This window comes from Canis aureus, chromosome 15 (genome assembly GCF_053574225.1).
Source record: "Canis aureus isolate CA01 chromosome 15, VMU_Caureus_v.1.0, whole genome shotgun sequence".
Taxonomy (NCBI): Eukaryota; Metazoa; Chordata; class Mammalia; order Carnivora; family Canidae; genus Canis; species Canis aureus.
The window spans coordinates 61,128,497-61,155,990 of NC_135625.1; the positions used below are offsets into that span (position 1 = coordinate 61,128,497).

At 39.5% G+C, this 27,494-nt stretch overlaps 2 protein-coding genes across 6 annotated transcripts; one reads left to right on the forward strand and one right to left on the reverse strand.

Annotated features, from left to right (window-relative positions):
• Positions 1-503: 503 nt before the first annotated feature.
• On the reverse strand, positions 504-27,231 carry CLEC5A (C-type lectin domain containing 5A). Of its 5 annotated transcripts, none has more exons than XM_077850198.1 (8): positions 27,011-27,230; positions 26,421-26,519; positions 25,535-25,594; positions 24,036-24,095; positions 23,586-23,722; positions 20,220-20,323; positions 12,974-13,009; positions 507-768 (listed from the first exon to the last, which is right to left on the reverse strand). In XM_077850198.1, the coding sequence occupies exons 2-8, from the start codon at positions 26,497-26,499 to the stop codon at positions 522-524; spliced, it is 723 nt and encodes a 240-aa protein (XP_077706324.1). In that variant the 5' UTR covers positions 26,500-26,519; positions 27,011-27,230; the 3' UTR covers positions 507-521. The 5 variants fall into 5 exon arrangements, with proteins under 5 accessions (XP_077706325.1, XP_077706324.1, XP_077706328.1 ...); XM_077850202.1 differs by lacking the exon at positions 507-768 and adding an exon at positions 8,301-8,533 and having other exon boundaries at positions 27,011-27,228; XM_077850199.1 differs by lacking the exon at positions 24,036-24,095 and having other exon boundaries at positions 504-768; positions 27,011-27,231.
• LOC144284981 (olfactory receptor 9A4) lies at positions 3,066-4,350 on the forward strand. Its single transcript, XM_077850197.1, has one exon. The coding sequence runs from the start codon at positions 3,292-3,294 to the stop codon at positions 4,234-4,236; it is 945 nt and encodes a 314-aa protein (XP_077706323.1). The 5' UTR covers positions 3,066-3,291; the 3' UTR covers positions 4,237-4,350.
• Positions 27,232-27,494: the final 263 nt, after the last annotated feature.

Below are 27,494 nucleotides of genomic sequence, written 5' to 3' on the forward strand. Positions count from 1 at the left end.
CATGTTTATTAGAAAATAATTAGTGATTTCATAATTGAATATTAAGCAATCATGTAAAATGTGATTCACATATCATTGTTAATATAGAAAGTTTAATACACATACAAGCATAAACACACACACATAGATGTATATCAGAAGAAGGTAGCTGGATAATATATTTACTAAAATATTATTTACTTAAAAATCGTACATATGGATATTCTTAAAAACACACAGAATATGTCTGTATGAATACACTAGAAAACTCTAATAATAACTTATAGTAATATTTATCTCTAGCAGATGGATCAGGAAAATCAAACAGCTGGGGAGAGAGAAATTTACACTTTACCTTATATCCTTCCATGTGTTTTGAAATTGTGATCTGATTATTTTACGAAAAATGATGGTTGGTTCTCAAGTTGTAAGAGTCAACATTTTGAAAGTGATTTTGCTGTGTTGCCCAGTAGCTCAGCTGTGCTTACTTTCACGTAGTATTTTGTTGTTGCTTCTGAATTTTGTTTCTTCACTTTCACCCCTCAATTTAGTGGCACAGGGAGGTGAGCTGAGAGCATTTGAAGGTCTAGAAGAGAAATGTATGGCTGAACAGCCACAATTAGATGCATGTTGGAGGGCCTGGTATGGGCTGTGGCAATAGCGGGATGTGAATTTGGAGTAGGGGATAGGTCTTGTCTCTCCCTCTCAACAGGCCCCCAGCACTGTGGACAGAGGATATGTGGTGGAGACTGTGCAGAGATCCTCTGGGAAGAACGTGCTTCGTGAAACCTTGGGAAGATGAAGAAGTAGATGTAATGAGCTCTAGGCTTTTGAGGTATGTCTTGGAGCCATGAGTGGAGTCATCATCCTGGGGGTAGCTTAGGCTCTGTAGGGCTACATGGAGTCAGGGCAAAGCACAGAGCAGATCAGGGGGCTGACTGTTCACAGCTTGGTGGTTGTGCTGAGAAGAAGGCAGTCTGGACTCTGAGAAATTCCTGACTAGGAGTTTTTAAGTTTGCTCAACACACAGAACTTTTCCAGGATCTAAAATGTGATTATCCTCAAGAGAGAAGAGTAAAAGGTTCTCCAGCTTTTCCTTAAGTGTATCCCTAGTGTGTCTCTGAAAGTGTGCAAATTATTCCTCAGTGTATAACTGTCCTTGGAGACAGGTCAGGTAGAGAAAGAAGGAGGCAGAGCGAACGAAGGAGGGGGAGATAGGCAGATTCCTCTCAGCAATACTTGTGGACTATTTCTAAGCTCCAGTGTGTGGATGGTGTCTTTGCCATGAGTGGAGACAGCAGGAGCTGCCCCTGCCTCCCTAGCATGTCTCTTTACTAGCCAAGGGTAGCCTGGGTTGATACCTGAAGAACAATAGACCTTTCCAGTCCAATCCTCTTCTCTGGAGGTGGGTGTCTGCCAGGTATCCCATTCAGTGAAGGAGAGAGTAGAAGGGCATCATCATGGGAGGGGCGGGGCTTGGCTGCATTATAGAACAAGAGTCCTAGAGCTTGAAGAGTGGATTAAGGGAGCTGCAGAGTACATGGCTCTCCCTCAGAGCTTCCTCCATAGCAAAAGGCAGGTTGATGGGGTCCAGTGCTGGTGATGTGTACACTCTCTGCCATCACCTAAGTCCCTGCTCTATCGTCTGTCTTCATGTCTTCCTGATATCTGCTTGCCATCATGTCAGGGATCTCCGGGAAGTGAGACTGCAGGCTGAGTGGGCAGTGCTTAGGAGGAGAGTGAATGGAGGGATACATATCCAAGTTGGAAACTCCTTGTTTCTTCATTGATTTCTTCCTTGATCTATTAATTGATATATTCATTTAAAAATATCTCTAGAGTATACACACTTTGTCTGACTCTGTTCTTGTCACAAGTGGCAATATAAGTAATATAAGCAACTTGCTTCAAGGTACTTCATTGTGATGTGGGATTTTGGGGATAAATTAAGAAACAAGTAAACATAGCATATGATTTGAGCTATTGATGAGAGCCAATAAAAAGAAAAAATATGTCTTAAAGAGGTTAGAGAGTGAAATCGTGCATGTACTTTTTGGAGGGGTGAGCCAAAAGGGCCTGTGGAATGGACATCTTTGGGCAAAGACTGGATGTGGTGAATGAGGGATTCCAGACCCCCTGAGGAATTCACCATGATCTCTAGGAGTGTATTCTAACTTTTTCATTACCCTTTGGCCCTGGAGAAAAAAGAGAGTCATAGATAAGCAGACGTGCTCTTTTGAATTTTCGAAGATGCTCTATGGGACTGACCCCATGGCAGTTTGGTTGGAGATAGGCTGCCCGTTTGGAGGTCTTGTCTCCCTTTTGGAACCAGAGATATGAGACCTAGGGGCTATGGAGGATTTTGCTTCTCTATCACAGGTGTTTTCTTGTCTTCTGATCCAGGTTGGAAACTGTATGACAGGTAGGAATTTATTCTGGTACCCCCCCCCTCCATGTTGTCAATTACTGTCCAGAGGAATCAAATTTTTTATTTATAGGTTACTAATGGGGAGCTGTAGAGGGTCTTTCTGCTTGGAGAGACATATTTCTGCTTGGAGAAATGAGTAATATAGGATGGCTTTCACCATGAGGATAAGGAGGAAGTAGTGGATAATCACCTTCAGGGATCCAGCTCTCCAGGAGTCAGGGAAAGACTCAGTGTTTTGTCTTAAAATACTCTTAGCTTATGACAATATCCTAGATAGGTCCAACTTGCTAACAACAAGAACAACAATATAATTGAGGCAGAACTTAACATGAATATAATGCAAATAAAGGCTATGTTTAGAGGTTACAAAGAAGTCATCATGTCTGGCTGTCATTGGCTAAGATTTGTATTAGCTATGCTTATATCTCTTGAAATGTAGCAGGATTTTGCAGCACATACCAAATATAAGAGGCAGAGAAGACACTTTAGGGCATTTGAGATGGCAGGGTTAATGGTATAAACAAGCACACTGCGGTCAGGAAAGAGGACGAGGTGGCAGGTCAGAGTAAATTTGGAGGGAGGATGGCCGGTGAGTTGAGAGAAAAGGGTAGAGACAGGGGTGGGTGGATTTTCATGCCCTGAGTGTGGTATTGGTGGCTATTGCTCATGTTCTTGGGCATTTACATTTACCTTCATATATGATACATGTTCTTCATAAAACATTTAACACCAATCTTGTATCGATAATAGGAGCATTATGTTGTGGATTCTAGCAGTAGGATATTTTTCTCAAATTGGAAATGTCTTTAATCTTTTTGAGATCAGAAGCCTGTTTTCTCTCCTTTGCTCTTTAGATTTCCCACGGAACAAGAGCTCAGAACTAAATGTTGGGGAATCAGTCTAGTGCCACTGAATTTTATCTCCTTGGCTTCCCTGGCTCCAAGGAACTACACCATCTTCTCTTTGCTACCTTCTTCTTCTTCTACTCAGTGACATTAATGGGAAACATGGTCATCATCTTGATTGTGTGTGCTGATAAACGTCTGCAGTCCCCCATGTATTTCTTCCTTGGTCACCTCTCTGCCTTGGAGATCTTGGTTACATCTGTTATTGTGCCTGTGATGCTTTGGGGGTTGCTGCTCCCTGGGATGCAGATGATATCTTTGGCTGCATGTGTCACCCAGCTCTTCCTGTACCTTTCTCTGGGGACCACCGAGTTTGCATTACTGGGAGCAATGGCTGTGGACCGTTACGTGGCTGTCTGTAACCCTTTGAGGTACAATATCATTATGAACAGCCGCACCTGTATCTGGGTGGTCATTGTGTCATGGGTGTTTGGTTTCCTATTTCAAATCTGGCCAGTGTATGCCACATTTCAGCTTACGTTCTGCAAATCCAATGTGGTGAACAATTTCTTCTGTGACCGAGGGCAATTGCTCAAACTATCTTGCAACAATACTCTTTTCATAGAGTTTATTCTATTCCTAATGGCTGTCTTTGTTCTTTTTGGTTCTCTGATCCCTACAATCATCTCCTACACCTACATCATCTCCACCATCCTCAAGATTCCCTCAGCCTCTGGGCGAAGGAAAGCCTTTTCTACGTGTGCGTCCCACTTCACTTGTGTTGTGATCGGCTATGGCAGTTGCTTGTTCCTCTATGTGAAACCCAAGCAAACACAAGCGGCAGATTACAATAGAGTGGTTTCCTTGATGGTTTCAGTGGTTACTCCTTTCCTCAACCCTTTCATCTTCACCCTTCGAAATGACAAAGTCATAGAAGCCCTATGGGATGGAATGAAAAGATGCTGTCAACTATTCAATAACTAATCTTTTTTCTTAATTATTATGGATTTCAGGATACTCTGGAAAGTACTTACTCATCTTTGAGCTGCATCACAATCATCATCTAGTAATATGGGTGCAACAAATGCCTTTTAAGTTATGGCCATGGTTTTTAATATAGTTTCTTGTTACCCAAAAATTCACTTTATTTTTAAGATCTCTCTCTCTCTCTCTTTCTCTCTCTCTATATATTCATATATATATCTCATATATATATATTTACAGATGCAGATCTACATACTGTTTCCTAGTTATGATCATTTCATAATAAAACTTTTAAAAATTAAATGTAAAATTATTTGTGTACTATTTAAGTCTCTGAACAGGAAAGGCTAAGAAAAATATTCTCCAACTGCAGAATGGGATGACTACTGGATTCTAGGTCACTGAATCGTCTTCCCATTCTTCCCATCTAAATTGTTCTGTGCTTTAGGTCCTCTGACTGGGCAAGCTCCATGTTTCTTCCCTGGATCAAACATATTCTCTCTCTCCGTCTTTTACCAAGACAAGGAGACTTTATTCTTTCAATTTGATAAATATGAGATTTCCTATATCAATGACAGAAATGCAGACCTAAGGTAGTGCCTCTCAAACTTTACTGTGTATTTCAATCAACTGGTGGTCTTTTTTGGAACATACATTCTAATTCAGTTGTGTGAACTAAGTCTTGATAGTCTACATTTCCAACCAGCTTCAGCTTATGTTGATGCTATTGTGGGAGAAGGACTTCCTCTGCCCTTGGTTTTCTGTCCCAAAGTTCTATTGCCTTAGTACTTATCAGCATATTTTCTTGGCTGTCAGAATTTAGAAAATGAACTCATTCCACAATTAGGGACACCTTTACCCTCCCAGGAGTGGTTGTTTTTAAATACAGACACATCTCTAATTGGTGGACTTCCTCAGCGTGTGGGAGGGAGAGCTAGGTAAGGTGGCATCGTCTCACCTGACAGCACCCAGATCATGGTGCATGCTGCCACAAAGGACATGGGACAATGGAACTGACCTGACAAGGGAGGGCCGGCCCTGCTGGGTCTCTGGGAGCAGGGGCAGTGAAATGAGGGCAGAAGAAGAGGCAGCATCTTATCACATTCTCCACTCCTTTCAGATCCATGTTACCTGGCCCCTGCTTCCTGCCCCCTTTAGTTCTTGATCCTCTCCTGCTCACTTTCCTTCCTGATTCCTCTTTGTAGCTCTCTTCCTGTGGCTCAATCCCGCATTTCTGGGTTCCCATTGCCTTTCCCCCTCCTATACCCCCCCCACAGACCCAAGCTTACTGTTCTGTCATCCAGTTTCCCACCAGGCAGCCCTTGTGCCTCTTTCCCAGCACTGCCAACTTCTCTCACTCTTCCCCTAGTCAGCCTGACTTTGGTCCTAATCGGTGAATCCATTTCCTATGTTATAAGCACAGTTTTATCCACTAGCATTTTTGCAATAATCAAATACTGATGACCAAATGGGCTATCACTGGTGACTGATTAAATAAATTGTTTCATTCATACAATGAAATAATAAGCAGCTATAAAAAGAATAAAAAAGCCCTTTCTGTAATGATCAGAAATGATCCCCAAGCTGTGTTGTTAAGTGAGAAAAGCAGAGCGCATTGAACTTAGAATTTAGTTTTGCGTAAAAAAGGGGTAAAAATAACACCCAGTGCTCATCCCATCTATGTTGGCAAATTGAACACCAATAAAAAATAAATTTATAAAAAAAAATAAAACACAAATGGAATGAGACAATAAAAAAAGAGGGTAAAATAGTGTATATTTATATTCGGTTGTGGACAATATTGTAAGAAATTAAGAGGTGGTTACCGGTGGGATTGTGGTGGTGGGAATGAGCAGATAAAATGGAGAAAGAACAAGATTTTTCACCCTTTGCCTTTTAATATTCTCTTTATTATTTTTGTAGCCATGTATAGGTATTGGCTATAAAAATAATTGCATTTCATTTATCTGTTTTAAGGGATGTAGTAATTTAACCTCTCACCTTTTTATTTGTTTATGCATTTATTTTTTCTCTTATTCAGAGATACCTGCTTATTTATATGAATACCTTTCTCTAATTGGAAGGCATTTGGTAAGTGGAGCCTTCTGTTAAATTTAAATATTTTGGGAAATATTTCTGGAGCATTATATAGAAGCTATGAATGCAAGAAAATATCAGGTGATGGAGACCTGTATAGAAGTGACTATACACTTTCTTGAACTTAGGGCCTCGATTAGTATGTCTGATAGGGAAGAAATATCATCTCAGCAAAGAGGAGAGGCTGTTTCATTCTAAAAAATCTTGCTCTGGCACACAATACTTACTTACCTGTGTACTAGGTACTAAGAGTTAGAGAGACCTATCCATCTAGGGCTCCATACTCGAAAGCAGTATAGCACTGGGGATAAACACTGGTGAGGCCCAGTGCCTAAATTCCCTTATCCCTAACTTTCCAAGCAAAAGCTTCTTCCTATGCTAGATGCTTCTCTCTACTTCCCAAAATCAATTATAGAAATCCCTGGTTTAGGGATTCTTGAGTGGCTCAGTTGGTTAAGCATCTGCTTTCATCTCAGTGAGAGAGCCTGCTTCTCCCTTTCCTCCCCACTCTTACTCTCTCTTGCTATCTCTCTCTCTCTCAAATAAATAAATAAAATCTTCTTTTAAAAAAGAAATCCTTGGTTTATATGTGTAATGCAAACAATAATAATAATATTAACAACCAATATTTCATATTCTGCATGTCAAGAGCACCTTTCACATCTAGCCCTAGGGATTTCCTGTTGATTTAGCTAAAGTGGGACCTACTTGCATCCAAGTCTGTACATGGAAAACCCAGAGGTTCTGGGGAGTTACTCCCAATTGGATGTAATTTGATCAATGAAAGTAGAAACCAGTAGATAATTTTTCTCCTTTTCCCCTCTGAGCGACATGAAACACAGTTTATATATCTTCTAAGGTAAGTAGTTCTAAAGATCAAGCAATTTACTATTATTACCCAGGCAACTCTGGCACAGAGACAGTAAGTGACTCATCCAGGGTCACATTGTTTATATGCAAAGGTCCAGGATCCACCTGAGTACACAGGTGGTCTGGCTCCAGTTTATTCTCTTAACCACTATGCTAGATAGTCTACATTGCTAAATCATGAAGTGCTAATTGTATATCTTTATCTGAACTACTTGTTATTTGTTCTTGTGTCATTCAGGATAGTCTAGGTTATGTTATAGTAACATATAATTTCAAAATCCTTGTATCCCACAACAACAAAGTTTGTTTTTGTTCTCATTATTTGTCTACTATGGGTCAGTTTCTCCTCTGCTCCTTTATTACAGTTTAGGTAAATGGGGCAGTCTCTAATTGGGACTTGGCTGGTCTTGAGATAGTGGGGAAGAGTATGGTAAATCATGGCCAGATTTCATTCACCTAACTCAGTAAAAAGGCCAAACCTGCTGTCAGTAGGAATGCCTAACTTCAATCCAGAACTATAAAATTGTATATATCTGAAAAAAGGTAACATTATATTTGCAGTTTTCTTTGATTGTTATAGTCTGTTTCTTCTATAACCTAGATACATACTTGTAAGTAGTTTAAAGATGGGAAAAAATCTCACAGAACATTGTTTTCAATCCTAAGTGCTTAAAAACCCATCACCTTGGGAAACTGGATATCTACATGCAAAAGAATGAATTTGAACATTTACCTCACACCACATATAAAAAATTAACTCAAAATAGATCAAAGATGTAAGAGCTAAAATTATAAAACTCTTAGAAGAAAACATGGGAAAAAATTTCCTGACATTGAATTTGGCACTGACTTAATGTATATGATACCAAAAGCACAGGCAACATAGTAAAATTAGAGAAATTGGACCTCATACAAATTAAAATCTTTTGTGCATCAAAGGACACTATCAGCAGACTGAAAAGACAACCTAGAGAATGGGAGAAAATGTTTGCAAATCATTTATCTGATAGTGGACTTGAATCCAGAATATATAAAGAACACTTATAACTCAATAACAAAAAACAAGCAACCCGATTTGAAAGTGGGTAAATAATATGAATAGATATTTCTCTAGGGAAGATATACAAATGATGAATAAGCACACGAAAGGATGTTTCACATCATTAATGATCAGAGAAATATAAATTAGTACCACCCTGAGATAACACTTCACACACGGTAGGATAGCTAGCATCAAAAGGTTGGAAAATAACCGGTGTTAGTTGGATCCCAGATAAACCAACGGTGGGAAGGTGTCATGGTATGGCCACTTTGGAAAAACTTTCAGTTCCTGAAACAATTAAACAGAGTTATCTTATGATCCAACAACTTTACTCCTAGGTCTATACCCAAGAGAAATAAAAACATTCATCCACACAAAAAACTTGTTCATGAGTGTTTATAGTAACATAAAAGCCAAAAGATAGTGACAACCTACATGCCCATTAGCTAATGAATGAATAAACAAACAGTGGAGCATTATTCAGTCATACTAAGGAATTGTGATATGTACTACTGCAGGGATGAACCTTGCAAACATTATGCTAAGTGAAAGAAGCCAGTGACAAAAGGTTACATATTATATGATTCTATTCATATGAAAGTCTAGAATAGGGAAATATATAGAGACAGACAATAGACTAGTGGTTGCTTAGGGCTGGGGTAAGGGATGCAGGGATAGGTTGGGGATAGCTAAAGGGTGCAGGCTTTCTTTTTGAGGTTATGGTTGCAGATACCTGTGAATATACCAAAAACCACTGACTTAAATGGGTGAATTTTTGGTATGCAAATTATGTCTCAATAAAGTTGTTAAAAATAGTATGTTAGATGATGAAAAAAGTTCTGTGAAGAAAAGTGAGCTATGAGCATATAGGACCATCTGTTGAGGGAGTCCTGAAATTTTAAGTAGGATTGTCAGGGAAAGCTTGAGAGACTGAAGTAGTGAGCCATGTTACTGCAGCAGCAAACAACAATCAACTTTTATTTTTATGCATTAGGGTCTCAGCTTCTCCAGGCTAGGCTCAATGGAAGCTCTGTTAATCACAGATGGGCTTATGTATGAGCCCAAGGATTGGAAGGCAGTCGGCTGACCTGGGCTGGGGCCATACTGATGTCTCAATTAGGGCATCTCTCCCCTTCTTCCTGGCATGAGCTGACTTACCTGAGCCCTTCTTGCTATGACAGTGGCAGAACACAAGAAGACACAGATGGGAACACCAAGCCCTCCTAAAGCCTGGGTACAGAACTAGCACACTGAAGGTTCATTCTCATTCTGTTGGTCAAAGTCAGTTATGTGGAAGAATCCAGAATCAGCGCGTGGAGAAGTACGCCACTTGTGGAAATGGAGGTAGGAAAGTGTTGACCAAGACAGCCTTAATGTTTCTCTTTCCTGTCTGAACTTTAGGCAGGCTTCTTCCTGACTCCAGACCCTTGACCTCCCTTTTCTTAGATGATTTACTTTAGAACACTTATCATTGCAAATTCTTTTTCTGGACCTTTTTCAGACTCAGGAGCAGCGCAGTGTGCTCACCCTGTGGATCAGCATCTCCCCACTAAGGTACTTCAGTGATTTTTCTAATAGCTCATCTCAGCACTTAAAAACTCTCCCATTCGGGATCCCTGGGTGGCGCAGCGGTTTAGCGCCTGCCTTTGGCCCAGGGCGCGATCCTGGAGACCCGGGATCGAATCCCACGTCGGGCTCCCGGTGCATGGTTCTCCCTCTGCCTATGTCTCTGCCTCTCTCTCTCTCTCTCTCTCTCTCTCTCTCTGTGACTATCATAAATAAATAAATTAAAAAAAAAAAAGAAACTCTCCCATTCTTTGTTTCAGTGGAGTTGGGTTCAGGCTGTGTTCTGACCCCTACCCACCCACTACAATAACCTCAAATAAAGTCTCTTGCCTGTTTAACTTTGTCTGGGGAAACTTTTGCTTTGATAGGTGAAGAGTGAATATTTTGAATAGTCTAATTTACCACAAAAACCACTACAATAATGTAGTCTAGAGATGGTCATCACTTGAATCAAAATGATAGCAGTGAAGGAGTGCAGTGGTCTATTTGTTGACCCTTGAACAACATGGGTTTGAACTACATGGGTCCACTTATACAAGGATTTTTTTCAATAAATATACATATAGTACTGTAAAAGTATTCTTTCTTCCTTATGATTTTTTTCTGTTTTACCTAATTTTAATGTAAATTATGATTTCCTTAAAAACATTTTCTTCTCTCTACTGTACTTTATTGTGAGAGTACAGTATATAATACACATAACTTACAAAATATGTCTTAATCAATTATTCATGTTATTGGTAAGGCTTCTGGTCAATAACTGGCTATTAGTAGTTAAGTCTTGGGGGAGTCCAAAGTTATATGTGGATTTTTGACTATGTTAGAGGTCAGTAGCCCAACTCCCGAATTGCTCAACTGTACATTTTTTTCTCCCTTTCTACCTATCATCTATCTATTTAGTCCATGTCTATCTAGAGACAGTAGGATTTGTTTGGATGTGATATGGAAAAAAAGGATGGATTAATGATTATATATTTTTTGGAAATAGTTAACTGGAAGGATAAAATTCTGTTAACTTAAGTAGCACTATGGAATCATCCTGTTTGGGGAGAATATCAGGAGCCCATCTATGAACAAACTGAGTTTAAGATGTCTACTATTAATAATTTTTATTTATTTATTTATTTATGATAGTCACACACAGAGAGAGAGAGAGGCAGAGACACAGGCAGAGGGAGAAGCAGGCTCCATGCAGGGAGCCCGACATGGGATTCGATCCAGGGTCTCCAGGATCACGCCCCGGGCCAAAGGCAGGCGCCAAACCGCTGCACCACCTGGGGATCCCGATGTCTACTATTAAATATCTAAGAGAATATGTTGAGGAAGCAGTTAAATCTAAAGCCCTGGAGTTCAGGGCAGTTTAAGCTGCATATAGAAATGTGAGTCAAGTGAGTGTAAGTGGTATTTAAGTCTATGAGAATAGTTGAGTGACCAAGGGAGGAATATAGATAAAAAGAAAAAAAATAATGTAAATGACTAAACCCTGGGTTTTCATGATTAGAGACAGTGAATAGATAGGAATCAGCAAAGGAGACTAGGAAGTAGTGGCCACTTGACTAGAGGCAAACCAGGAGAGGGTATCTTGAAAGCCCATTGGATGATGTTTTTTAAGGGGTTGATAAAGTATGTCACAGGGCCCTGAGATGTTAAGTAAGGTGACACCTAAGATTTGACCATGGGATTAGCTATTTGGAGGTTATTTGATGACTTTGATTGACATTGTGATGACCTCAGAAGAGAAGTTCTTATGAAACACTTTCTCTAGCACTCTTGAACTCAGGGAACATAGTCCAAGTCTTTTATACCCCTAACTTCTGAGTGTTTTACTGATCGTCATGCTTTATTTGAAATATACATCCCCTAAGGACGCCCATGGCTCCTCTGATGTCATGACTTTTTTTCATTCCTCTGAGCCTGGATGTGGTCGAGGTGTCCTTTTGCTTGTTATTATCTGCTCATAACCATTATGCATTCCCCCCCACTCCTTGCTTTAGGTATTATTTAAGTTTGAAGCTGTTGCTCTACCAGCCACTTTTTTTTCCTGCTAGTTGCAGTTATCTGCAAACTGCCATTTAAACTAAATTTTTGGAGATTTTAATATCTAAATCACCATCATCTTCTATACTTCTACTGTTAGCTAATTCTGGTTCCCATCACCTACAGCTCTCTTTCTCATTCATTCTGTTACAAATATACTAACCTTCTTGGTATTTCTTAAACACACTAAATACAGTTTTGTTCCAGGACCTTGTATGCTCTTTCCACCAGTTGGAATTACCCAAGTTATTTTCAGGAAGCAGTGTCTCACTTCCCAGAAATTACTTCTTCGAAGTCACCTCAAGGAAGCTTCCTCTAAACACTAACTGAAAAATAACAAACTTCCACCTTCACTCTGAGAGTCCTGTCCACCTATCATTCTTCATTTTTCTTTTTTTCAAAGATTTTATTTTTTTATTCATGAAAGAACACACAGAGAGAGAGAGAGAGAGAGAGAAAGAGAGAGAAAGAGGCAGAGACATAGGCAGAGGGAGAAGCAGGCTCCATGCAAGGAGCCTGATGCGAAACTCGATCCCGGGACTCCAGGATTCGACCACGGGCCAAAGGCAGACGCCAAACCACTGAGCCACCCAGGGATTCCCATTCTTCATTTTTCTTAATAGTATTTATTACCATCTAATATATATATATATATATATATATATATATATATATATATACTAATTAACTTATTTATTGTTGGCATCATCCCACTAGAATGTATGTTTCTTGAGGGTAGGTACTTTGTTTTATATTCTCCTGTATCTTCAGCACCTAAAAATAGTGCTTGGCACTAAGTTTTTGAGAGATTAGGTAGCTTCTCCAAGGCTTCTCAAATAGTAAATTAATAGAACAAAGATTCTACCAAAGGTGTCTAAATAAAAATGTATGTTTTTAACTAGTACACTCGACATCCTTTTGGCGGTATCATGGTAATGCAAGACTAGTTTAGTAGGTAAATGATGCAGTATTAATCAGAAACCAACATACAAGAGTAAGAAGAGGGATATTGAACATCATCTGTCTCTACCTTCAGGGCTTTGGAACAGAGAAGCAAAGCTCCAGGCAAGATGGTAGCTAAAAGGGTAAGGGTCAGAGTGAATTATCCTATAGTAAGTGACTTACATATTCGGAGAAGCAACTGGTGGCAGGCTTGGTTTACTGAAAATCATAAGATAAATCATGTTACATTATCCTGAAGTATTGATTTCATTGATTATAAGTAGTTAAACATTGTGCATATGAAAGAAAATATATATATATGTATATATGTATAAAGCATATACATATATATATATATATATCTACTAAATTTTGTAATAGACATTAAAGAAGACCTAAGTAAATTAAAATATATGTCAAGTTCAAGGATGGAAAGATTCAACATCATAAGCATGTAAATTATCCCCAAATTTATCTATACATTCAATACTATAAAAATCAAGATTCCAACACGATTTTCATGGGAATTGGTAAACTGATTCTGAATATTATTGGGAAGTGTAAGTGGCTAAGAATATTCGGAATTTTTAATATTTTATAAAAATGAAGAAGCAGAGAGTGGAATTTACCCTACCAGATATCAAGGTTTATTTTGAAGCTGTAGTAGTTAAGACAGTATGAATCTAAAGAATAGATGAATTAATGAACAGAATGAAATAGTGTCCCAAGATAGACCCACATAATATAGATCATTGGTATGATAAAAACGAGGAAAGGAAGAACAATACATGGAGCTGGAAAAAAGTTATTCATATGGCAAAAAGTAAATTGAAACTATATCATATCATATACTAAAATCAATTCAGGATGGATCAAACTCAAATATCAACACTTAAACTGTAAACCTTTTTGAAGAAAATTTTGGTGAATATCTTTAAGGTTTTGGCATAGAAAAAGGGCTTTTAAACATTATACAAAAAGAGTTAATATAAACGAAAATATAGATACACTTAACTTTATTAAAACTAGGAACTTGTATTAATTAAAAGACGTCTTAGAGGTGGCAAAATGGCAAATTACAAACTGGGAGAAGAAATTTTCAATTAACATAACAAACAAAGTATAGTATAAAGAACTTCTAAAAATCCTTTTAAAAGTACCAACAAGTCAGTAGAAAAAATAGGCACATATTACAAATGCACATTTTATAGAAGAGCCAATATATACAGTCAATAAACCTATAAAGAAATATTCAGCTACATTAGTTGGGATAGAGACTGCTAGGTAATCACCAAACATTTCCTTTTCTTTTTGTACACGTAGGTAAAATAAAATTTCTACTCTTTCCTGCAGCTAGGAGTGGCCATGTGAGCGAGTTCTAGTCAATGGTATGTCAGTAAAAGTGATGAACACAACTTCCACATCTAGTCCCAAAGACTTCATGCATAATCCTCTCTCTCTTTCATTTACATCCTTGAGGCTATATGTTGAAGGAATAAAACATTCCGTCAACATAGGGCCCCAAATGAACCTGTGGAGCAGAGCCTGCACCACCAGTAGGCATAATACATGACTGTACATTAATAAAAAATAAAACTTTATTTTGATTAGCCACTGAAAATTTGTAGTTTTCTAGAACATCTAGCACTACTCTAATTAATACATTAATAATTAGGGGAAAAATTAAGGCCATATGTCAATAAATATCAACCTCATATATTTCTATTATATATTTGTGATGGGACTGAAAATTGATGTAATTTCTTTGGAAACTATTCTGCATTACCTAAAAAAAGTCAAAACTTATATACCCTATACCTCAACATTTTTCTTTTCAGGATAAACTCAAGAGAAACTCTTGTGTATGAACACCAAAAGAATGTTCATTGTAGCACGGTTTACATTTGCAAAAACCTGTCAGAAATCTGATTGCACACCAACTAGAACAGTCATGGTTTTTATAGTCACACAATTGAATATTATATAGTAGTCAAGATTAATGACTCAACAATATGAATGAATCATTTAACATTAAATGAAAAAAAAAAGAAAGAAAACAAGTTCTTGGAGCACCTGGATAGCTCAGTTGTTTAAGCATCTGACTCTTGATTTTGGTGGTTCAGGTCATGAGATGAGCCCAACTCAGGCTCTGCACTCAGTGAGGAGTCTGCTTGTCCCTCTCCCTCTCCTCCTGCCCCCACCCCTGCCTATCCCCAACTCATGTGCTTCCTCTCTCTTTCTGAAATAAATAAATAGAAAAATATCTTTAAAAAAACAAGCTCTAAATGATTACTTACATCACAATGCCTTTTTATAAAGCCAGAAAGAATACATAAAATGAGATGAAAATGACTTTTTAAAAAACTGAATGATGAACACAGGAATCGTAATGGTGGTTGCCTATGTTGTGGAGAGATAGAAGGGTGGAATCAGAGAAGACCACAGAAGTAAATATAAGCTGTTGTAAAGATTCTAGTTTTCAGAGATACCTGGGTGTCTCAGTCAGCTAAGTGTCTGATTCTTAGTTTTGATTCAGGTTTTGATTCTTAGTTTTGATCTCAGGGTTGTGGTCTCAGGGCTGTGAGATTGAGCCCTGCATTGGGATACCCCTGAGTATGGAGCCTGCTTAAGATTCTCGCCCTCTCCCTCTCCCTCAGTCCTTCCCCCCACCCCCGACTCGCCTGCTTTCCCTCTCTCTCAATGAAAAAGATTCTAGTTTTCATGTTCAGTAGTTTCATGAGTGTTATTACATATGTATTATATATAGTTATATATGGGTATCTATATATGTATACACACACAGACATGTACAACTATAACAAAACAAATACACAAAAGAATACCATGCATGTGCCAATCATGGGAAGGTCTTATGAAGGATTTTGATTTCAATCTTTGTACCTGAAAGTTGAGCAAGATGATAGCTTGAGAGATACTCAAATACCTCTGCTACTGCAGACTCACTGGCCAGTAGTAAAGATACCTGAGGGAATCATGGGTGCCCCCTGCCGGAGTCATAGTCTTTATGAGAGGCTATGGTAAAAGTGGAGGGTCAGACATTTAGTGCATTATTACTGAGCCCCTGCTAAGGGAGACTCAGGAAGTGAAGCAGGACTATTCAGAATGCAAATGTCACCAGAGGATATGGCTTTTGAGGGTGGGGATTGGCAACAGGAGGGCAAATAGGCAAAGGTTACCTCTACCTGATGTTTTTAGTTGTGAATCAGTACTGGTGTGTCAACATCTGTGGACAGGGGTTAATGACTTTGGTCATGGGCCCAACAGCTCACAGACAAGATGGGTAATGTAAGCCAGAGCCATGGGAGGTATGGTTTTGACAGTCACAGAGTTTTTGAAGCACCTTTTCCTGACTTGGGCATATTTTTATTCCTATATTGTAAATGAGTAAACAGAAATTCTGAGAAATTAAGTGGCTTTCCTACATTCAGCTTTTAGCTATTGAAGAGCTCCTTCTTGGATAAAGATCTCAACTTCAAATCTTCCACAAAGTGCTTCCCCTATTGTTCATGGCTACTGAGGGACATAGTGGGAATTTTACTTAATATACACAAGAATTTTGTGAGGAGGGGTTACTGCCTCATTTTATAAGTAATGAAATTAAGGAACAGAAAGAGTAAGAAATCTGTACAGATTTATATCACATATTGGAAGCAAAGCCGAACATTCTAATCCATGGTTTACTAAATTTCCATTGCACTAAAAAAAAAAAAATACCACTGCTGCCCAATAAGGTCACATTTATCTATGCTCTTCAGGATCCAACAACACCTGTACTCCCCAGTAATGAATTTAAAACCGAAGGGTCCATATTCCCTATATGCTACTTACCCCCACCTCAGCCCACTGGGCCTCTTTTAGAACTTTCATAGAAGTATGTCCTCATCTTGGGGAAAATTTGGGCTGTCTACTAGGGAAATTACTACATGTCTACATTTCCTGACTTTGGAAGTCTGAAATTTATTCTGTCACAAAACAAGAAGTATGGCAACCACAATTCTCCCTTCTCAAAATAGAACAGTTGGGGTTTTCTTTCTGTTGTCTGGATTCTGGGGCTTACACTTGGTGTATAATTCTGTTTATTTTTTTATCAACCATAGTCTCAGCCTCTCGCCACTCCTCAACTGCAGCATTTATTCTTTGCTAACACCACATCTGCTCCACCCCAAACAAATTATTTCTGGTAACTTCCTTCAAACAACTTCTAACACTTAATATATTACCTCATTAGCCACGCCAATTGGACAAAAATTATGAGACCTAGGAATATAGAAACAGAACCTAGTATTGTAACTAAAAATTAAACATTAATTTTCTTTGACACACATCTGATGATATACACAGTCATTGTGGTATGTTGTCATTAGACACAAATGGTGAACAGTTTACTTAGGTGACTATAATTTCTATTAGTTTTACTACAGTCTTCTCTTATGGTTTAATTCTTGTTACTCCAAACACAGAGGCATGTCACTTTTACTTTCCATTTACTGAAGAGAGTATGAAGTTGATGTTTTGTTGCAAGTGCAGAGAATTGCCAGGATGCCCCCAAGACTTTTTTGCTTTTTTCTTGCCTTTCTTCCAGTATGGCCAAATGAACTCTGCTTCCTCTTGCATATGATTGCCACTTGTCCTTGGTGTTCCCTCTCTACTCTCGCTACTGTATGTCTACTTCTTGCCTACACCCTATGTTTCCTTGAGCAGTCCTCTTCTGTTTTACTCCTTGGTCAACTGGACCAGTTCTGGGTTGGTGTGATGCCAATCAGTACAAGGCTATAACATCTTTGGGTCATGAGGCTATACCTGGTAGCAGGGTCTCTCTAAACTGCAGGTAGGAGTATCTTGTGATCACTGGGGGACAGGAGACTCCTATAAATTCTTAAAATACGCTTAAAAAAGCATGGTCAGGTAATAAAAACCTACTAAAATGGAGATTCAGGTCAAGACCAGGAATGTTTAAGCTTGAGTGTCAATTCAGGGCTTTGTAGAAAAATATTGATAAAAAAAAAAGAAAAATATTGATCAATTTGCTTGGTCATCTTGGCTGTCTGGTTTCTTTCTTTCTTTCTTTCTTTCTTTCTTTCTTTCTTTCTTTCTTCTTTCTTTCTTTTTCTTAAGGATTTTATTTATTCATGAGAGACACACACAGAGAGAGGCAGAGACATAGGCAGAGGGAGAAGCAGGTTCCCTGTGGGGAGCCTGATGTGGGACTCGATCCCAGGACCCTGGAATCATGCCCTGAGCCAAAGGCAGACGCCCAGCCACTGAGCAACCCAGGCTTCCCTGTCTGGTTATTTTCAAAGGGATTTCCTGGAAGATTCCTGTCCTGGCTGGACCCCTCTCCATTCCTGTGAACAATGCTATCTCTGCTCTAAGCTTGGCTCCAGGGCTGGCCTCAATTCAGCCTGAGGAGGACTCTGCTATCCCACTTGGAGTGTAGGTCGGGAGCATGTGAACAAGGATCTCTTAGGAACAGAGATGAGGTCAGGGAGCTGAGTTTATCTCTCTTCTATCCCTGCTATTCTAAATAATGTTTTCACCTATTGAGTCTGCAGTTTCTCCCCAGTAGTAGAGGCATATGTTCTGAGGATAAAACGAACCCTGGCAACAGCCTAAACCCTGTTGATCAGTCAGAAATACTCAGTTCTGTGGAAACAGACCTTGCCATTGTATTAACTGAGTTGTCTCCATAAAATGACCCTGTCTCCTGAGCTAGCACCTAATCCCCCAGAGCAGAAGATCATTTCCCTACATGGGCAAGGACCTCTCCTAGTAGATAGATGGAGAAAGGAGTCATTGACAGATGCCTGGTACATATCTAAAAAAAGTCACAGGTGTGACGCTCACAGGAAGTGGAGTCTCAGGGGATTTGCTGGCCTAGAATGGGGAGTTTGCCTCTATTGTGTGTATGTGAGTCTATTTGTGGAGGGGCTGGAGCACTAGCCCCAAGGATGAGTTAGGGAGCTCTGTTAGTGACCTGTGGAGACTGACACACTAATTTGATGCTCTGTGTGTCCTGGACCAATCCTAATTATATTCTTTTGCTTTCTCCATAAGTGTATTTGTCGTTCTTGTCAGAGGCCACAGAGAACTGCAATCATTTGGCCTCCTTCTCACAGATCCAGCGGAAGTTGACATCACAAGGTGCAGCATCATATGTATTTGTTAGGCCAATGGTCACACAGTTGAAGTTCTGATGCTGATTGGTAATGCTAAATGGGAGAGAAAGTGTGGTGAAGGCCCATCATTTCAGTCCTGCTTTTTACTGATCCTCGTCCCCAAATCCAGCTCCACACTCACCCTTTCCTGTGAGCTCTCCTGTGAGTGTTTGTGGACTCACAGTCTTGGACTAACTCACTCTTGTACTTGGTTAGAAATACCACATCTGTCTTTTGCTCTCAGAAATAATGTTTTATTTTTTTATTTATTTATTTTATTTATTTTTTTTAGAAATAATGTTTTAATACTGTATGCACTACATTCACAGCAGGAGGGCCAGGAGGAGGAGGAAAGAGGAACCAGCTGGCTTTAGAAGAAAGTGTACTGACTTTCTACCTCTTTTTCTGTCATTCAATCTGACTGGAAAGAGTCGGGTTTCATGGAAAGATCATTACTTTTGTAGTCGAGTGCATGTGGAATTAAAATGTGGCTCTTCCATTTCCCAGCTTGGTGATAATCAGTACATTTTTAAGCCTCTCATCCTCAATTCAACTGTTAAATGGAGATTAATAAAAGCATTTTCTACAGCTTCTTTGTGAATACTTTAGGAAATGACATGAGTAAGTGCGTAGCAAGTGACTAGCATTTAGTAGACATTGAATGAATCTTAATTTCCTCTTTCTGTGAGAAGCCCCAGTTATAGATTGGGGAACTGACTTACATTCTGTCTGACAACATCTTGATACATACACCAGGAATGTCATGTTCTCCACCAATGCTCATGTCCATGGAATGACACATAGAAGATATCTCTTGGGAGTTAAAGCTCATAGTTTTATGGCACAGACGTTTGCTAATAAGAACTTTAAAAAATAACCTTTATTTATATAAAGAAGACCCATCTGGGGAATTTATAAGAACTTAGTAATAAAGTATGGTCTGTGGGTTAAATGAGACTTATGAGATACATCAAACAAATGGAATGTAGATGGATTTGTTTGGATTTTGATTTAAACAAAATAACTCATTGTATGAATAAATACCCTTCTACTTACAAATGTTTGATATTTTTCTTTATAAAAGTTTACAAAAAAATGTGTCTCTCGAAATAGATGGGTGGAAGTAAGGAGAGGAATAAAACAAAAAACTAAGTCTCAGCCTTTGTGTTATTCCAGGACAAACCCACTGAATCTCAGGTCAGGTTTCTTTAGGCGACTAAGATTCTCAGAAAAAATGTGAGATATTCACATACTTGCCATTGAACACGGAGTTGTCTATCCAATGCCATCTGTTCTTTTCTTGCTGGTATAAGCCAATAAAATACTTCTCAGCACCAGTTTTGTCCTGGAGAAATTTCTAGAAGTTAACCAAAAATAAACAGTTCAACAAAAAAGGTGTTTTTTTTTTTCTTTTTTTTTTTTTTCTGCAGTCTCCCTTTGCCAACAGGCCCTAATTATATCTGATTCTGGGAACAAGAAAGTCTGGTAAGAGACTCTGGATCTGGCTATAGCTGCCACTCACATAACCCCTAGAGTTGTTTTCAGTAGATACGGAGCGCCAGGATCACCTGGAGGTCTTGTTAAAACACTGCTTGCTGGGCTTCTGGTTCAGTAGGTCGGGTGTAGGGGACCAAGAGTTTACATTCCCAACAAATTCTCAGGGATCACACTTGAAAAATGAAGAGGAAGGATACTGTATGATCTAAAAGAGGGCAATTTGAAATACTTCTTTTTTTATTTGGAATGCCTCTCTGCATAGAAGTATTTCATTGCCAGAAATTTTACATTCCAAATGAGGTTGGATCAAGTGAACTTCTTCAATAGTTAGCAAGGGAATACAGTTAGGGAGTTTTAAAAGTGTGTTGAGAAATAATCAGTGTTTTTTGAGTATTTGCTAAATTGACACAAATCCATGTTATCATAGTTTCTTTATTAAACTCATGAATCACAAATCATTCCAACTAGAAGTCTGGGAGTCCTTGGGCTCTTCCCTGTACTTTTCACATACCTCCTATAATCAATAGGTATCCAAATTCACTTGGATATTCCCTCCATACCCAGAGTTGTTGCCTTTATTCCTCCTTTTCCAATATTCTCCTTCCCCCAAATACCTCATTTCATTATTCTTTAAAATTATTGTCTCGTTTAACAAAGATTTCTTGAATGTCTGGTGAGCTGTGGTCCAAGGCAGGGGATATGAAAGCAAATTAGTGTCTCCTTAAAGAAATTATGATCTAAAACAAGGGTTGGCAAACTATAGCCAGTGGACAAAATCCAGACTTTAGCCTGTTTTTGTAAATAAGGTTTTAAGGAAACACATGCAGGCCCATTTTTACATGTCATCTATGGCTAATTTTGAGCCACAAGGGCAGCATTAAGTGGTTGTGATAGAGACCTTATGACCCAACATACATAAAACATATACTATATGACCATTTAAGAAAAATTTGCTGACCCATGGTTTAAAGTACAGGTTCTTAACCCTTAACTCTTGCACGAAGTCATGTATGATTACCAAGGGGATCCCTGAGGCTGTTGGAAATTTATTCAAACTATCATGCCAATATGTTGTTTCTGGGATTCTATAGATTTCTGGAGATTTCTATAGATTTTATCACCATTTTAAAATGTCAGTGATTCCAACATGGTGAAAATCCACAAGTCTAATAAGAGAAGATAGAGGAGTTAACCAGCATGGCAACGAGGTGTCCCAGGTGGAATGCTAGGGAATATGTACTAGATAGAGCATAGGCAGAAAGGAAGAAGTGATCAATTCTACATGGATTTGGGGTTTTTCTAGAAAGACTGTAGATGAAGTGATCCTGGAGATGGACTCTGAGAGATAGCTGTTTGTCAGGAAAACACAAGGGGACGGCATGGGTCAGGACTGGACTTTCTGGAGTGGAGAGATTTGGATCACAGGTAGTTTGCTGAGCAGTCTGGGGCATTTTGAGGGACTGCAAGCTGCTTAATGTGGTTGTGCAGAGGTAGAAGGGAGGTGAGTGGAGAGATAAGACTGGCAAGAAGGCGGATGCTAGACTGTATAATGCTGGAGAAACCAGACTTTAACCCACTTTAATTTGGAAAATGGCACAGACAGTTTAGAGTTTTAGAGATGTTATTGTGTGGATTCTATGGAGGATAGGTAAGAAGGGGCAAAATCAGGGGCAAAGAGATGAGTTAGAAGAATTTGGAAGAAATCTAGGTGAGATATGAAAAATTTGCTGTGGGGAGAGAGGAAAAGACTTGGTTAGCAGCTAATTTAGGGGAGAAGAGAAGAGGTAAAGTCTCAGAAAACCATCGCATTCAATCTTGGGTGGAATGACTGCTCACCAATACTTGGAATATAAAAGGAGAAACCAGTTGAGGCAAATATAATTTGGCTCAATTTTGAACATGGTGAATTTTTGGTGCTTTTGAAACATCAAAGTAGATTTTGATATTCTGTTTGGTCCAGAGAAGACTCACTGGGGATACCGACTTGAGATCACTAGCAAACCATTGGTGTGATGAGCTTTTAATGGAGAATGCCAACAAAGACACTTGAGATGCACCAGAACTTGAGGGTTGAGTAGAGGAAGAGGCTGTAAACTTCCTCTCTCAAACCTCTTATTCCTCTCTTCTTTTCTCCATCCCAACCCTCCTGCCATTTTACTCCTGGCTTTCTACTGTAAGGCATTTCCCCTTTCCATCTGTGTACTCAGCCTCAGAGGATCTGTAGCATCCTGACCCTTGCTCTTTGTTGGACACCTGTTACCAAAATTCAGAAAGGGCCCTTTTATGAATTCTCCTCAACCACAGGAGGACTTTATAGAGTAGGAGTGAAAGATGGAGGGCAGAGAAGCTGGCGTACAGTATCTCCCACATGCCTAGCACTCAGCATATGCTTAGGATTTGAAGGAGAGGCAACTATAAACTTAAATAACTTATGATCTAAAATTGATTAGAGTGTGGGTTTTAGAGCTAGTAAGATCTCAATTCAATTCCACCCTGTCACTTAAAAGGTATATGACCTTCTAAGGTCAAATTATTATTTTGTGCCCTAGCTTCCTCATATATAAGATATGGATAATAAAACCTCCTCAGAATCGTTAGGAGGATAAAAAGAAATAGTAAAATAAAGGATTTTGCATTGTGTTAACCATCTTTATTATCATAATTATACACTGCAATCCCAATTCTATGACCTGATTCTTTGGTGTTCATATGGCTAATTTTGTTAATTTGCATCTTCCTTATTTATGAGGCTTACTTGCATGATACATTAAGAGCTCATGTATATGAAGTATTCTATAAGTTTTAAGCAACTCTTAAACACATTTGGGGTTATTCCCTGCACTTTAAATATCCTGGCCCATCCTCAGGATACCAGTGCACCACTAAGCCTCATGGGAGACACCAAAAGTGTGGATTTCCCTCACTCAGGATGATCTGAGGAATATACCCCACTGCTACTAAGAGTCTCTCACCTTCAGATTCAGAGCAAGGAGCTGGGACTCTCAGCCAGCCACCTCCCCATTCTTCACCTCCACCCTGCCCCTGTCCACTAATCAAGTTGCCCCACCATCTACACCTGCTGTAGGGTGGGCTGCTTTACTGCATCATCCCAGTGCTCTCACCAGTTTTTCTGGTGTGTCGACAATGGCCAAAGTGGATGCTTCTCTTTTGCAAAAGTCCCTGCTTTTGTTCCAAGACAGTTCAAAAGGGGACAACCAAAAGCATCTTCTTTGAAGAAAATACCACGTCCTGGAGCAAGCTAAATAAATCCAAGAGAAGAGAGTATAGGATTAGTAGTTTGAAGTGTGAACCGTGGAACTGAGTCAAACCATAGTGAGGCTTGAGTTTCTTTATAGCAGTCATATCAATGTAAATCATTTTTAATCCCAAAGAAATCCCGTGCAGTCTAGTCTGAGTTTTCCTGTGGACAGAGTGAAGGGGATGAATTAGAAGGTCTTTATGGCCCCTTTGGGCAAGAAAGTTCCATGAGAAAGGAGGCAATGGGTAAAGTGCCTAAGAATTCAGCACATAAAGACCTGGGATGGAGAGGAGAGTATGATCATGCAATTTACCTGTTCTAGAACTCTCTGTGGGAACTGAACTGACATCACTGCTCCCAAAAGTCGGTGACACTGAAACAGAAGCAAAGGACCTGGGATATTGGCAGACACAGAGGGAGGTGAACATCTAGAAATTTCCTATGGACAGAGAAGAGTCCATTTGTTTCTTTAAATATAAATAAAGGAGTTGATAGGCCTCTAAGAAGCCTCATTTTTCCTAGGAGCACTGTCTGGCCAAGTGGACCCTGCAGTGGCTTTGGAAGCTAGTGAAACCCCTTCTTTGGTGCCCAGTTATTTGTCCTGTGTGGCTGAAGACCACTTTAGTTTACCCAGACACCACATCAGCTACTTCCAATGACAGGAATGAAACATACCAGTTAGTATTCACTCTTTATTTCAGTTCCCAGTTCAAAGGTTCTTTGTAATATAAAATAACCTGATTTTTAGGAGAAGCCATGTGGGGATTATAACTAAACAGAACTCCATAAATAAATATTTCATGAATTGCTTCCATATAGCTCACTGTACTGGGAGCCTCAGTTGATAACAAAGTTGAACAAGAAATTATCTCTCTCTTCAAGATGTATGTAGCAATAAATGTTTTAAGATGAAGTGAGAGGGAGGTCCTTGGATAAGCTTTAAGAGGAGGAAGGTTTAATCAGGAGAGCCACGTCTCAATCATCACTTTATGCCCCTTGACTTCTGGCATGGGGCCTTGTGCTTCATAGGAGATGGCTGACGGATAGCTCCTGTTCTTATTCTTCTATTGTTGGTCAGCAGAGCGCTTGGAACACAAAAAAGTGCTGAATGCAATCTTTGAGTTTTACTGTGGGACACAGGTTGGGGTTTTTTGTTTTGTTCTGGTTTGGTTTTGGGGATTTTTTTTCTTGTATAACAATTCCTTTAGATGTACAACATGTCAGAGTTTATAAAGTCCTTTCCTATGACATTACAGTGATTATATACCAATCATCCTCATACCCAGAAGAAAAATCAAGGATCAAAAATTTTGATCAGCTTAGTCTGGGTTTCCTATCTATAAAAACAAGGGAATTAATTAGAAGATCTTTTTTCTTTTTTTAAATCTCTGAGTGTACTGCATTTATTTTTCCCACTTTATTGAGATATAATTGGCTTAAAACATTGTGTAAGTTTCAGGCATACGAGGTGATGATTTGATTCATGTATATGTTGCAAAATTATTAACCACAGTAAGGTTAGTTCTAATCTCCATCACCTCACATAATTACCTCTTTTTTTTTTTTTTTTTTTTTGGAATGAGAACATTTAAGATCTACTCTCTTAGCATCTTTCAAGTAGTGTATAATAGAGTATTAACTATAGTCACCATGCGGTACGTCAGGTCCCAGAACTTATTCCTCTTATAGCATATCTTTATGGACCCTCCCTGCAAATGAATTTCTTGAGAAAGGAAGCCTTGAGAAAGGTCTGTAAGAAGTCTGCACACATGAACTGAGAGGGTCAGAGGAGATCATTATCATGTACATTACCTCTTCCATAGATCTCAGTGGGAAGGAGGCTGTCTTCACTTCCGCCAAAAATCTGTGGGACTACAAAGAGAATCAACTGTTGGCTCAGCCCCAAAGGTGGCGGTAGGATGAATATAATAAACTACCTCCCCCTCCCCCCCGCCCCGCTGGTGCTGCTGGGGCACCATGACTCTTGCTGTGAGATCTGGAGCTCTCTGACTCAGGTCACCAAAGTATGCATAGATGGGATTTTTTTGCAAATGTGTTTACTTATATTCATATTCATATTTCGTTCCTGCTCTTTTATATGGCACTCATTGTGTCTTCAGTTTGGGTCAAAGGGAAGATGCCTCTTACCTAACTGCTGTCTTTTACTCACATTTCCTTCCTCATTTATGTTCCCCACTGGTTCCTGGGGCTGGAAAAGATTCTTGCAGCTATGGAAAAACCCTTTCCTATGAGGCCTCTTCTAAGCATCTGGATGAAAGTTTCTGTGGACATAGAGGGAAATTTCTCTCCCAGTAAAATCCCATTACCTCATCATGCTGCTCTTCAGCCTTATCATTGGGTTGAACTGGCACTGATTTTCAAGTTTGAGGAACAGTAACAAGCTGATGAGTATTTCACCTCAGATTGCCCAGCTAACACTGCAGTGGCAAAACCTTCGTGTGGTGTTCTAACCATCAGATGCTGGCCAGTTCTGTATCTCCAAGGAAGACCGAGGAACCTGGCCCATGGTGTGTATCGGGGAGTGAGAAGAGTATCGTCAGTTGCCCCTACACTGGGTTGTTGCCCTAAGGTGGAAAGACTTAAGCATGTAGCCTTTATAGTCAACTTTGCATTCTGAGAGGAAAGTCAAAGAATAAGAGAGAATGTGGTTGGGATAAGAGGTTGCTCAAATACTCACAATAAAGCAGAAATAAGGTCATCCCAACAATTTTAAGCACCACTATGGTAAGTACAGAGATGATCATGTGCCAGTTCATGATGGAGGAGCTGAGGAGACCTGTGGGGATTAGAGCACAGTCCACTTTTAGGATCTGGGAGAAAAGAAAGGCTTCTTTCAGCAGGACACATGCCTTTCTCAGAGCACCCCTGGAGGGCTTGGAAGGCAGGTGTGCCATTGACAGCTAGCTTTAAGAATGAGATCCAACCCATGCCTAGAAGACACAAAGGATCTTGTACTGATTGGGAGCCTTTGAACTTGGCATGGTACCTCTCCTTCACCCATATCTTAGCTCTAGATTTTAGCCCTCTCTAACTATGGCCTCCTAAACTCTGTCTAATGGAGTAAATCCTCTCCTGGACTTTGAGAACACTTAGCTTTGAAATGACCTTGTTCTCTAGGAACTTCTCTGTGGTATTGGCCATACTGACTTCAATTGTCAGAAGTCTCAGTCTCCAAAAGACTATGCCAGGACTCTGACAGACAAGACAGGTGTCTTTTGGCATTGGAAAATCTGTCAACAATTGTACAGTGAAGACAAACAGACTCACCTGCTCTCTCTTGGGAAGGCTGGCCTAGTTTTCAGGTGAGGGTCTTCTCGGTGGCCTTATGTTTGGTGTGGGGGGCAGAGGCACCTTCAGAGAATATGGTCTTCTGTTCAAGCACTGCCCTTCTTTCTTTACACAGTGTCTCTATCTTGGCAGCATCCCTGAGTAAAGGCCTCTTCCTGTTCAGTGTTCTTGGCAATGGGAGTGGGTGGCGCAAGGAGGGGAAGGGAGTTTATAGCCTCTGCAAGAGGAAGCTTCCTACCAGAGGGTTTCTAATACAGGGGAACATTTTTTAAAAAGATTTATTTATTTATTTATTTATTTATTTATTTATTTATTTGAGAGAGAGAGTAAATAAAAAAAAATGCACAAGGTTTGGAGGAATGGTGGAAGTTGAAGAACAGGTAAGGCTGGGGCCCTTAAGCTGACCATCGGCTTTCTCTGACACCTCTCCTCATCTAGGTCTGGGTTTGGTCCCTTATGTCTA